This window comes from Brassica oleracea, chromosome C4, assembly GCF_000695525.1.
Source record: "Brassica oleracea var. oleracea cultivar TO1000 chromosome C4, BOL, whole genome shotgun sequence".
Classification (NCBI taxonomy): domain Eukaryota; kingdom Viridiplantae; phylum Streptophyta; class Magnoliopsida; order Brassicales; family Brassicaceae; genus Brassica; species Brassica oleracea.
This window is the reverse complement of record NC_027751.1, coordinates 28,451,140-28,464,850: the sequence shown is the minus strand read 5'-3', so window position 1 is coordinate 28,464,850 and position 13,711 is coordinate 28,451,140. Positions and strand designations below refer to the sequence as shown.

The following is a 13,711-nucleotide window of genomic DNA, read 5'->3' as shown; positions in this document are numbered from 1 at the left end:
GCTGCCAATTCTGCGTTTTGTTTGGATGACCGGCGCACACATTGCAGTTTGGTCGCATCTTCACCGAGTAGGTTCCGTCCTTCATGTCGGTTATCGAGGTCATCTCCTCGAATGACCTGACTCTCATCGGCACGTCAATCTGCTCCGCTAGAACTGATAGAGTGACGGCTAGTCGCAGCGAGCCGTTCAGTAACTGACTAATCGCGAGATCTCGCCGCCTAGCGTACGTGGTGATCAGTCGTGGGATGGGGAACCAACAGGGAGTGTCATCTTGGAAGTAGGACTCGTATACCGTTTGGTACCCGATCGGAGGAGACCAAGGCCTTTGCTCCTTCGTAGGAATGAGGAAGGTCACGCCTGTAGCGTTATTGGCCCGAAGAACCCTCTTCACGCTCCTCAGGGTCGACTTAGTCTCTTCCACACCGTCCCAATCTTGACCAGCCACGAAAGCATGGCACAATAAGTCAGGATTTAGTCGTGGAAGCTCCTCGAAAATCCCTTCGGGATAGAAGGTCGTCGGAAACAACTCGGCTTCAGAATCGTCGTCTTCCGAAGGATCGTCTTCCACTGCGCGAGCTCTCAAGGTAATCGAGTCAATGGGTACCGCCCCGCTCTGTCCGTCTCTCGCACACTCTGTCGCATCCCTCACGGAGTCGCATCCCTCACGACGACGTTCTCGCTCCCTTCTCTCGCAAGCCGCGTAGCATCTGCGACCAAAAGCCTCTGGGAGCGAGACAAATCAACTGTGTCCATCATCGCCTCGTGATGAGTCGATTCGAGATCCCCGATACAACCTCCGTCAGGACTCCTTGCCGGAGCTGATGCCGCCGCGACTGATTTCCCCTTTTGCTGCCTCGATAACCTCTGAGCTGACGACATGGTAGAACAAGGCGGCGAAGAACGCGTCGAATGAAGGCTATAACACTTAGAGAGATAAAAGAAGGAGAGAGAGAAAGTACCTTTGATCGCGGAGGAAACTTGAAAAAATGAGAAGGGATCTGCGTATTTATAAGGAAAAGAGAGGGGGAGATTCGAGGCATCATCATTAGGTCTATTCGGGCCTAGATGGGCCTCGAAACTCTCCCTAAAAACCCAGCGAACCCTCGCGACGCTTCGACTTCTCGGTGCATTTAAAAAGGAAAAAGGGCGGGGGGGATTCGAGGCGCCGTCATTAAGCCTAAACGGGCCTAAATGGGCCTCGAAACTCTCCCTAAAAACCCAGCGAACCCTCGCGACGCTTCGACTTCTCGGTGCATTTAAAAAGGAAAAAGGGCGGGGGGGATTCGAGGCGCCGTCATTAAGCCTAAACGGGCCTAAATGGGCCTCGAAACTCTCCAAAATGTCCAGCGGACCCTCGCGACGGTTCAGCTTCTCGTCTAAATCAGACGTCGGTCATCTTAAAATCAGAATAAACCAACGGCTAATCTAGACATGTCAGTCGGGATCCGAATATCCGCGACTAATCAGCCTCAAGCGGAAATATTCCAGAACCTTCCCTGCGACACAACGACCAAAAGGAGCGAGAAAGCCTCTATTGCTCGCTTCCGAAAGAACGACGCTATGCGACTCGTCGACCAACCGCTCCAACCTTCTGACAGGCCTTATATTCCCTCAAACCTTCAAACCTTAGAATCCATCACGAGCCAGAAAGCACTTCGCTCACTAATAGATTGGGGGGGACTTACTGTAGAGGATGGATTTGACCATCCCACAAGGCCCGAGGAATAGAAAGGCCTGGCCCGGATTAGGTAGAGCGACGGCGCGATCGGTCGGCTCAAGAGTCAGGTCTCTCGGCTTGACTCTTGAGTACTTTTAGTCGATCGTCATCGACTAAAGTATATTCGGCTCAGCGGCTGCTCGGACGCCTACGGGCTTCTCGGCCCAGCAGAAGAGGCCCACCAAGATGGCGTAAATTAGGTCAAGGACGAAGCATCAGGACGTCTATATAAGGGAAAGGGGAGACAACAAGAGAAGGATCCGAAATCACTGACCAACACTTGGCGGCTAGATTAGGGTTTTCACTTTTGCTTCATCTCGCCGTTAATTGTACTTTTCCGGTAGCTCATCGAGCCACCGGCTTCCTTTCTGTCGCATTCTCTTCATTTCTCTTGTAACCGACTGAACATTTTTTCCGACCATAAATAAGACGTCTTTGTTAAAACCCATATCTTCTTTATTACCGTTTTCCGATTAAACAGAAAACAGATCCGTAAATCTTTTCCTTAAACTCCAAAGCAGCTACTTCCCCTTGCTGGTTCAGAATCATACCTTGGAGATTCCGAGACCAAACTTCCAAGAAACACCAAAATCCCTCAATTCCCAATTCTCCTTTTTGTATGAGATTGCCTGTAATCTCAATCAGATCTGTACTTTCCAATCCTTTGAATCCTTTGTGGGTCGCCTCTAACTCCCCATATTGATGAACCGAGATTCCTGTAACCCCTCGAGTCCCCGGATCCCATTCGCGAAAATTCATCGAACCCTAGCAGTCAATCGCCATAGCAGTCAACCCTTTCTTTTTTGTTTTAGATCTTTCTTAATCATATAATCATTATAAATGACTTTAACGATGCGATTTTTATTATAATTTCTTTCATTACCATTAATTATGAAGATTATATACTCCAATTATACATTAGCTTTGTAGCAGATTCTTACAAGAAATGTTGTAATTATTTTATCTTTTCAACTCTATTTTTTTTCAATTTTTATGACATATTCTCATTTAAATATTATAATGTCCAGTTATTTGAAAATTTTACCAAAAAAAAAATATTGAGAAAGTATTAATCTCATTTTTATTCGATTGTTGCTATTGTGTGTTTCAGAAAATCATATTTACTAGATGGTTATATATAAAAAAATGTTAATAGATGTATAAGATATGATTTATATTTTACTTTCATCAAATATGTTTAAGACAATTCAGTCATTATCAATGTACAATTTTTTTTTGACATCCACTCATGCGCAATTCAGTCATTATCAATGTTTGTAATTTATACCAATATTGACTGCTCACTAAATTAATATGTTCATCCTTATGTTGGTATGTTATGTAAATTTGAACCTTAAGTATTACTGTAAAATGCCTTAAATATTATAAGATAATAGTTTTACAGTTGATCGTAAAATTTTTAATTATTTCAAAATTGCATATATTCATTTAGTCTTATTTACAATTATTTTTGGATACACCAGAATTAAGATAAAATTTAACATCTTTTTCCCGCAAACTGTGGGGGTCCTTATCCTAGTATATGTAAAAAAAAAAATTAATTAAACACCAATTTTTTTTAAATTTTTTTAATTAAACTTAAACTTTTTCTTAAAACATAGTACAATATAACATTTTAAACATTGATTTTAAAATAAAAACATAGAAAATAAAAACGAAAGAATTTGTTTGATGACTTTGTCAGCCATTACCAGATGATGAGTAGAGAAGAAATTTCCTTATGTCGTCTTCTTTGTAATTGCTGCAACATGATGACTAGAGAAGCAGTTTCTTGATCGCGAGATGGCAGTTGGGGAAACACCATCTCCGTTTTTGGACTGCTTTAACAGTTAAACTTCTTGATGGCAATTGGTTCTTTTAGGGAGAGTCTTGGTTCTAGCCAAGAAGTAGCACCAAGAGTCTTAGCCTTCTCCAATTTATCATCCTGGACATCCACAGCTATTAAATCAGAGGCTCCAAAAGTCCTCGCTATCTGCAAACAACTGAAGCAACAACCTCAAAGATGGTTAGTTTCTTGTCATACCAAATCAAGTAATAAAACAACAATGACACAAATAAGTAACATACCGTGAGCCAACACCACCGATTCCAATAACAGCAATAGAATCTCCAGGACGGATCTCAGCAGCATGAGCCATAGCACCATACGCTGTAAAAAACAGCACAGCCTAGAATGGCAGACTCACTGTAGGGCAGAGACTCTGGTAGAGGAGCTAAGCCATGAGCTGGTGTGACGCAGTACTCAGCCATCCCTCCCATACTGTACATATACACCGGTGAATCTGCCGGAAAGCAAGAAATGTAAAACAATCATGCTTCTCCCTAACATGCCACAAAAGCCTAATCAAATTTTAACTTTTTTTTTTTACCATCATGACGCAAAAACAGACGAGTTTCACCATCGTAAAGAGTTCCTTTAGCTCTATTATAAGCAAAGAAGTCTTCACAAAGATCATCATGGCCCTGTATCCGAGTAAAGAGTATCAGCTAAAAACTGAGAATCCAATGAAAGGTCTACACTTTCCACCTCACCTTAGCACAATAAGAGCGGGTTCCACATGGCATAATGAAAGCTCCAACTACACGAGAACCAATTGGAAATCTGAAACAAAAAAGGTTTGAGACATTCAGGATTTGTAATATGAAACAAAAATATGATTCCAATTAAAATAGTTTGAGAAACCTTTGGATGATCTTGTCATCAGTAAGAGGACCATGTTCAACGACTTCACCAGTGATCTCATGACCATTAACACAAGGACTAGAGAATGGTATCTCTCCTTTCATCACATGTAGATCAGAGTGGCATACTCCACAAGCTGCCCACATACCAAATTGAAAAAAGAAAATCAAAGCTTTTTTTTTAATTATTTCAAAACGAATCAAGCCATGAGGATATATGTAATTAATTACCTTTGGTTTTGATGAGAATCTCATTCACTTTTGGTCGGGGAGTGTGAAATTCTTCGATTGTTAGAGGCTGCTTTGGCTCGCGATACACAGCTCCGCGCATGTATCCGCCGGAGCTCACGTGATACCCAGCGATGGATGAGGGAGGGAGTTGACGATAACGGAGGGAGAAGAGCCAACGGTGAGTCTCGATAGTGAAAAGAGGTTCTTAGCAGCGGAGGCGTGGCGGAGAATTGGAGCAAACTCCATGAAATAAAAACCTTATTCCTCTCTCCTGCTGCAGCTGACTGTGACTCGGACGAGTCAGTAGTCCCGTGAATCGCTTCGCTATCGGATGAGGAGAAGGTAGAAGAAGCCGCCATGGGAGAGGGAGTGGAGAGAGACAGAGAGGAAGAGATAGAGAGGAAGGCGAAGAGACAGCTCTTCCGGTACCAAATGAAGAGACGACTCTTCGGTTTATTTGTCTTTTTGATTTTCTTTTAAATCAAACTAGAATTTGAGGGATATTTTTGTTGAAAAATTTATTAATCCATTTATTTGCTCACTAATATGTTTAGGTATGTGCGTTCAATTTTCAGTTCGACTGTAATTTGTTATTTTTTTTATAGTTTTTGGTTTTAGTTGTGATTTTGTTTTTTTGAATTGAAAAATATAGGGACTGTTCTATTATTTTTAAATTTAGGTTTGATTTTGGATTAATTAGATTACCTCTCAATTTGATTGGGATAAAAATATTAAAAAATTGATAAAGTTTCGAGTTTAATTTGGTGTTGGTTCGGTATCTGTTTTTTGGATAATACAGTTAAAAATCATATTAGTGTATTTTTAATGTGTTTTTTAGAAAAAATCGGCTAAATTTAAATATTTAACATATAATATTCTTGTGATTTCGTTGTATTGAGAAATCTGTATCTTACATTGTAATATTTTTTATCTTTTATAAATCTATTTATATTGAAGTTGATTTTAATAATGAAAATAAATTATATTTAAAACTCTTACGATATGTAATAACTTTCCAAAAACTATCAAGATTTTTTATTTTAAAATTAACATTTATAATACAACTTAAGAACCATTTTAAAATTAATTCATAAAAATAACCATTTTTAATAAGAACAAAAATTATCCATGTTTATGTTAACGAATATAAAAAAAGTAAAAAATGAGCTTTAAGGCCTATAGGATCAAAAATTACATGAAGTGTTACTGGTAAGTTGGGCTTACAAATCAACGACCAACTTTTGTTTTCTATAACTCAACCCAAACCATGTTTAAGTATCCTTAAACCGACAAAAGAGAATGCTTAGGTTTTAGGAGAAAGTTGGGGATCTTTTCTTTATTATCGAATATCATTATCTTTTAAAGTTAGTACTAGGTGGATGCCCGCAATTTTGCGGGTTTGAATGTTTTGTAACAATATATTTATTATAGTTTGTCAAATTAAGATATTTTTTCATCATCAAAAATTGTATATGTGTTTACTGTTAAATATTTTTAAAGAATAATTATTTTTGAAAAAAATAATTATAACTATTTTAAATATATGTTGATATTTTGTATTGAACCTTTTTACTAAAATTAGTTATATATAATATTAATAATTTAGTTTTTGTTAAAAATGAGTTTTGAAGGTATTTAGTTTTGAAACATTTTTTAAATAATTTATAGCTAAAGTCATATGTCGTTATTAAGATTAAAAGATAAAACAATATGATTGTTACACATTCTTTATATATTCATATTCAAATACAAAGGAATATAAACTACTATATCAATTATATAAATTACTTTTGAAATATATTATATAGTTTATAAATACATGAGTAATAAAATGATTTTATGAGCATTACATATATTTTATATAAATCACATATTTAATTACCATAAATTATATTATGAAATATATTTATATCGTTTGGATACTGATTAAATTTGGTTCTAGAAGTGATTTTTTTACTCATAAAATAAATAAAACAGAAAATTTATTAACGAATCAAATTATAATAGTTTTTCTAAAACTCAAAGACACCTAAGAAAAAACTAATTAAGTGAGTTCTCATTTAATATAAAATAAATTTTCAAAATACATTTTATAAATTAATATATAAGCTTCTATAAATGACTTAGAACCTCTTATAATAATTTAAAACATCTCATAGCCAATATAAATAATTTTATAAATTAATTTATAATTTAATAAATTATTTATAAAGCATGCATGAAATTTATTAGACATTAATAGTTATTATGATACTTTATATAAAAATATAAGTTTTTCTATACGAATATAAAGTCATTATATCAATTCAAATAAACATTTTTGTTTCTTATTTTATGTAATTTATAAATATATAAAAAAAATTGATCACATTATTACTCTTTCATAGTTTCAACAATTAGTTATCATAAATAATTATTTCCAAAATTATGTAGATTATTTGGAAAGTGGTAATTGAATTATCCTTTCCTTTTAGATATAATTATAATAAATAAAATTAAAAATCATCGGCCAATCAAATTATAACAATTTGAGGAGTTCATTTATGATCAACACGTAATAAAAAATCACTTATGTGACTTCCCAATCAATATATAGTAGGTTTATATTTTTATAAACAATTTATAACATTTTATAAATTATTTTAAAATTCAGATAAATTTATTCTTTAAACAACGATAAATAATTTAAAAATAATATTAATAAACATGTTTGGATTTTGTAATATTTAAAATATATATTATATTTTTATATTCGAATACAATTCACCAAGTAGAGTATAAAACTATTATAATTATCTTATATAAAATTTTGTTCATTATATTTTATAGTTTATAAATATTAAAAGTAATAAATAAAACATTATTAATCTTTCTATAATTTCGAGAATTACTTTCCATAAATTGTTATTTGTAACATTCTTTAGATTATATGACAAGTGATGTTAAATGATTTTAGACCTACTTTAAATTTTTAGATCTAAATTAAATAAATAAAAATTAAGAACAATCTACCAATCAAATTATAACAATTTCTTGAAACTTCACCTATGAGCGACACGTCACGAGAAATCACTAAAGTAACTTCTCATTTAATATATAGGGGGATTTGGAAAATCCAGTTACTATGTCAAACAGAATATATTCTCGGCGTGTTCATCAAGTTAATTTAGTTAACGGAAAATCTTGTTTCTATATATTATCTTTTGTTGGACAGAAACATACTACTTTCTAATTTGTTGGACTTTTAATTTCCGAAAACCATTAAAAACAATTGAAAAAGGTAATGGAAATTTTTGTAATTAATTAGAAAAGTCAAGGGCATAATCATAAGAAGGATTCTGCTTTAATAGTATAGATTAAACATAAGAAGAAACCCCTAGATGTCGGCGATAATGATGCTCTAAGCTTTATACGGAAACCTTGTAAATTGTAATTATTTAAACAATTTAATTTATTATTACCGTAAAAAAGAAGTGACCAATTAATTATGACCACACATTATTTAAAAATACAGGAAATACCAGTACTATTTAAAAAAAAAAATTGAAACACTTACCAGTACTATTAAAATTAACAATTTATTGTTTGTTTGGTTTCTACATTATTTTTTGTTTCTGTTTTTAGTTTTTGGGTTTTGAATTTTAGATTTTGATTTTGGTTTTTGATTTTGCGGTAGATTTTAATCTTTTTTAAAAAGCAATATCAATGATTTTAGATTTTGGTTTTTAATTTTTGGGTTTTGCTTTAAAAATAATAAAACGAAAAAATATTTTAATAGTAAAATACGTATTCTGGAAATAATAAAATATAAAATATTATATAAAATATACGCTTTGTTTTATAAAACTGTACATATTATATATATTGAAATCCCTACATGTAAAACCTTAAGTAGATATAATTTTTCAATAAAAGTTTACCATAACTATAATCTATATATATTCATTAATGGTTAACTACAAAAAATTAATTCTATGTGTTGAATTTAACCATATATGCAATAATTTTATGTAAAAATTTAGAATTAAATAATTTTTGATAAATAATATTTACAAATTTAAATTAAAATTTTAACGAAAATTAACAAATATTTCCTTAATTGTGGCAAATATAGGTCTACACATATGGTCTAGTACATAATAATATTTTTGAATAAACTAAAATTTAATTCTATTTTAAAAACAATGGCAAAAGAATAACATTTATTAAGATGTTATATATAAAAATTAATAGAAATTCTTTTAAAAAACGAAAGTAGTTAATAAAGTCTAACAAAACTATTATAATTTTAATTAACAACTTTAATTAATTTTCAATAAAATCTATGATACAAAATATTGATTAAAACATTAATAAATTAACTTACCTTAATAAAACTTTAATTGTTTCAATAAGTAGTAAAGATATTTTTTAATTTGCTTAGAAAAGTAGCGTTGTTTTACGTTTGTTTCTGTGCTTTGTAGAATGGTAAGTATAGGTCTTATATGCTACATAATTTATCTAAATTTAATAATATTTAAAAATTAATAATAATTTTTGGTTTATGCTCATGAGAAACAAAAAAAGAGATTTTGGTTTTCAGATAGAAAATGGTAAAAGGAATCAAAAACTAGTTTCTCTAAGAAATAGGAAAAACTACTTCGCCAAAATCATGTCTGGGTAGAAAATGAATTTTAAAAAATCAAAAACCAAAAATTACTTTAAAACTCGAAACAATCAACTTCTTAGTCAATTAACCAAGGTGGTAGCCTAGTGGCAATCCGATTAAAAAAATTAATATGTACAATCAATCCGATTTAAACAATCAAATTTATATGTTATATATTATTTTTATTTTTTCAGAAATTTAAAATATATATGATTTTTTTTTTAAATAATCAAAACATTTTATTCTAATCGAAACTGAACACTTAAAGATCTGAACCATACCCAAAATAAAATTATAAATACCTGAATGTGGCATAAATCTTTAATCCCGAAGACTCTAAAAATGAACAGACATGTGAACATAACCCAAACGCCTACTCCTAATTTTTAACTTGAAAACTAAGAATCAGAAAACTATTTCACAACTAACAATATATATTGTAAAGAGTATACTTATATAGACAAAAAATAATTTTTGATATATTTTCATAAAGATAAAATTTATGTAAATCAATTTTTTAATAAACTAAATTATTAATATAGACTCGCGCGTAGCGCGAATGAATAATCTAGATTTTAATTTTGATGTTAATTCTTTATGAGATTGTGAGTTTATGGGATTGGGAAAAACAACCAAGGAATTAGAGATCCCATAGAAACTTTCATATGTGGTAACTTTGTTGGTTTGAGCTATAATGATTCGCTTGTAAGTTCCTTGAAAGAGAAAGACCAAAAAGAAGAAGTAGGCAAGAAAGAAAATGGTGTGGAAGAACAGGTTAATCGATTCAAGTCTATTTCTTTGATTTTTTGATTTTGAAGTAGATGCTGATGTTCAGGCAGAGGTTGCAGCATATGAGAAAACAAAAGGAGAATCACTGCCACCAACATCTGAAACCACTAAAGTGGTGAGTGCATCTAGAATTTGATGAAAGTGATTATATGTTTCCGTCAAAAATATACGTGTATTGAATAGATGTTATATAGTACAAACAAACATGTTTTCAAAAAAAAAAAAAAATCATGATATATTGAAGGAAAATTTAATTAGAAAAATATAAAAAAATGATAGAAAAAGATAATACAAGTTTATGAAAATCTGTAGCAATCTAGAAAAAATATGATCAAATTTATGAGTTGACATAGTTAACAGGTTAGAAAATAATTTAGAATACTGGTAAATATCAGAACCGTTCTGGTAAAAATATTAACAGTTTAGAAAATATCATTTTATAAGTTTATCTTAATAAAATAGCATTCATCTCTTTTTGGCAGAAAGTAGCATTTTATCTATTTCCCATTTTTCTTTAGATTTTCAGTTGAATATTTTTTTTTTCTTACTTCAATAGTTAGTAAATATACTTTATCGATGAAGCTGAAAAGAGCATACCGTTTAACCAAACCCGAAGTCAATTTCGGTCCACAACATAAAATCAGTAAAATACATAACCACAAGCAAATCCAGTTTAGATGGTAAACGGCAAGCAGTTTGTTTCTCCCATCACATAGAGAGACAGTTTTCACAAGAACACAAAGCACATCCAAAACTAGCTATATAACAAAAAACATTTTTTACAACAACTTACGATTTCTCTCCCAGGCACTTAACTCGATACCGGTCCTTACCCTGCAGTCCACGCTCCCACAGTTTTCTTATACCACCTGGTTTTAACTACTTTTAGCTAAAAACCACCAAACACCTTTCCAGCTTTTTGAATATCTTACTCTTTTTGGGTTTACCCTTCGGTCCCTCCCAAGTTCTGTTCTTCTATCCATCGGGTTCTTCCCCCGACCCGGGTCGGAGGGACCGCCACCGCCGCTCTTTCACCGGAACAGCAACCGGAGATGGCCCCTGCCAGTACTAACGTCCCCTACAAGCAAGACTCTGCGCAACACTTCAGCTCCCTTTGGGACTCTGTCTCTATGGCTGGTGGTGTGATAGTTTAGAGACTGTTATTCTCTCTCTCTCCAGTGTTACTACTGCTCTACACAGACATTACTGCTCTGTGGTGTGGTTGAAGAATTTACTTCCGAGCCATTGTCGTTTCTCTCTCTCTCAATCCATCGACAGTTAAGTATTTAAGGTGCTCATACCTTGGTTTCGAGTTCTACTTCGTCTGGATCTAATGTCTCGTCACTACTCACGACAAGAAAAGGAAAAGTGGGTGGAGGAGCCTAGGCCACCCCCAAAAAGACCTCCGGTTCGCATACCGGAGAGCAATAACGAGAGTCTTATAGCTGCTAATCGCCTCACCATTATAGGAAGGGTTACGAACCCTCAAGTCCAACGACCACGTGCTGTGGTGGACTTCTTACCCCAAGTCTGGCACCTTGAAGGAAGGGTGAACGGTCGAGATCTGGGAGCTGACAAATTTCAGTTCAAGTTCGAAACTGAAGAAGAACTGGCCACTATCCTTCACAACGGACCATATCACTACAAGAAATGGATGCTCCTCATTCAGAGATGGGAGCCGGTGGTCTCAGACCAGTTCCCTTCGACTATAAGCTTTTGGGTCAATATAATTGGCATTCCACTCCATTTCTGGAACGATAAGACAGTGGATACAATTGAGGACGCCTTGGGAAACTATCCAGTGCGTGATATTGAGGGAGCTAGGCTCAGAATGGATGCTAATGGTCTGCTCCCACTGGAAATGACCTTGGATATCGAACTACCCTCAGGGGATGTTACCGAAGTTGAGCTGGAATATTTGAAGCTGGAGAAGCATTGCTTTCAGTGCTATTCTCTACTCCATGAAAAAGATGATTGCCCTTTGTTGGTAAGAGGGGCACAACGTATGCTACCTCGGAAGATGGGCATCAACCAACGTAATGCCTTGATGAGGATTGAGGCTAATAAAAGATGCCACGATGAGAGGTGTGGGTACTCGAGGATCGCGGACACTCGTAGGTCTGTCGTTTCAGATCAACATCGTAGAGCTCCTTCCGCCTACGAAGGACGCAGAACAGAGCCTGATAGAGCTCGATCTAGGGTCTCTCACTCCCATGGTGGATCAAGAGGATATCACTCAGATCGTAGAACCCGTGAATACTCAGACCGCAGAGCTCACGAACACCCAGACCAGTCTAGAGATCGCTCGGAGTATGTTTACAGACCCCGAGAGATAACTTCTGCAGGACGTAAAGATACCGACGTGTCTGGATCGTTGGGAAGGAACCTGGGCACTAGACTTTCGGGACTGGAGAACGCTGCCAACCAAGTAGCACCTAACGGGTCTCAAGCATCCCATACCCCGCCACGACCAGTGGAGCAACCTCAAGACACTACAGCAAACAGTGGCAGCTCTAAGGAAAGGCGATCAGCCCTTGAACGTATCTCGGAGCCCAGGCCTCCTGCGTTAGCTCGACTTGGCGTTACCTCAAGTAATGATTCAGTACGACTTCAAGATGTCGAAATAGAGTTTCTAGGGGACGAAGATCAGGAGATCTTAACCCGCCGCCTCTCCCAAACTTCTACTGGATTTGAAATGATCCAAATTGCTCAGAATGTCCCTGCGATAACGGGCGGAGTACCTACTGCTCAGAGCGAGGAAAGCCCTGAAGACTTAGCTCCTAACAGAATCCACCCTTCTCTACGGCTTGGAGCTCGAGTGGCCTCCCCAGGTGGGGGAAAAAGGAAGGCTCCAGCGAGTTCGACTGCAGCAAAAGCAACAGGGAAGCGAAAGGTCACCAAGCCACCAGCGCCAAAGAGGATTCCACGTAGCCCTTGTCATGGGGTTAGCCTGAGAAAAGTGAATGTGGCTCGTTCTTTAAACCCACCACGCAAGAAACTATGTCTGGATAAGGCGCAGGCGGGACCTAGCAAGACTACTATGCAGACAAGAAGTTCCAATACGGTGCAGATACCGGCAAATAGGAGAAAGGAGGGGGATTTTCAATCCCCTCTTCCTCCGCTTCCTTAGCAATTTGTAGCTGGAATTGTCAAGGGTTGGGGAACCCCTCGACAATTCGACGTCTGAAGGATATCAACCGTACCTTCGTTCCAGATATCCTGTTCCTCATGGAGACGAAACAGCAAGACACCTTCATTAAGGAAAAGCTCCAGTCTTTAAACTTTTTTGGTTATTTCTCTGTGCCACCGTTAGGCCTTAGTAGTGGATTATCTTTGTTTTGGAGAGATACTGTTACCTTGGATGTACTAAAATCTTCTCCGAACATTATTGATGCTGAAATTAAATTCAAAGGAACTTCTTCTTATGTCTCATTTATCTACGGAGCTCCTGAGGTCGGTAATAGAACAGAGTTTTGGGATAGTGTATCTCAGATTGGCAGAGGTAGCGATGTACCATGGTTATTAACGGGCAACTTCAATGATATTCTAAACAATGAGGAGAAGGTGGGAGGACCAGTGCGATGGGAAGGGTCCTTCACAGCTTTCCGATCCTTTGTTTCTCA

At 35.4% G+C, this 13,711-nt stretch overlaps 3 protein-coding genes across 3 annotated transcripts in view; 1 reads left to right on the top strand and 2 right to left on the bottom strand.

Annotated features, from left to right (window-relative positions):
• Positions 1-3,410: 3,410 nt before the first annotated feature.
• LOC106340588 (alcohol dehydrogenase 1B-like) lies at positions 3,411-5,083 on the bottom strand. The gene is given in 8 exon segments (XM_013779438.1): positions 3,411-3,720; positions 3,806-3,894; positions 3,896-4,020; positions 4,108-4,201; positions 4,271-4,340; positions 4,422-4,557; positions 4,652-4,792; positions 4,795-5,083. Coding segments are annotated over 8 exon segments (918 nt in total). The 5' UTR covers positions 4,898-5,083; the 3' UTR covers positions 3,411-3,560.
• Positions 5,084-11,421: 6,338 nt separating this feature from the next.
• LOC106338573 lies at positions 11,422-13,218 on the top strand. Its single transcript, XM_013777519.1, has one exon. The coding sequence runs from the start codon at positions 11,422-11,424 to the stop codon at positions 13,216-13,218; it is 1,797 nt and encodes a 598-aa protein (XP_013632973.1).
• A 358-nt stretch (positions 13,219-13,576) lies between these two features.
• LOC106338572 (RNA-dependent RNA polymerase 6-like) overlaps positions 13,577-13,711 on the bottom strand; it is a 3,263-nt gene continuing 3,128 nt past the window's right edge. The window contains exon 5 of the mRNA XM_013777518.1: positions 13,577-13,699. Within this exon, the coding sequence (XP_013632972.1) occupies positions 13,577-13,699 (123 nt within the window). The remainder of the gene's footprint in view (positions 13,700-13,711) is intronic.

Excerpts from the sequence above, each read along its gene's own strand:
- LOC106338573 (XM_013777519.1), top strand. The coding sequence starts at position 11,422 with ATGTCTCGTCACTACTCACGACAAGAAAAGGAAAAGTGGGTGGAGGAG.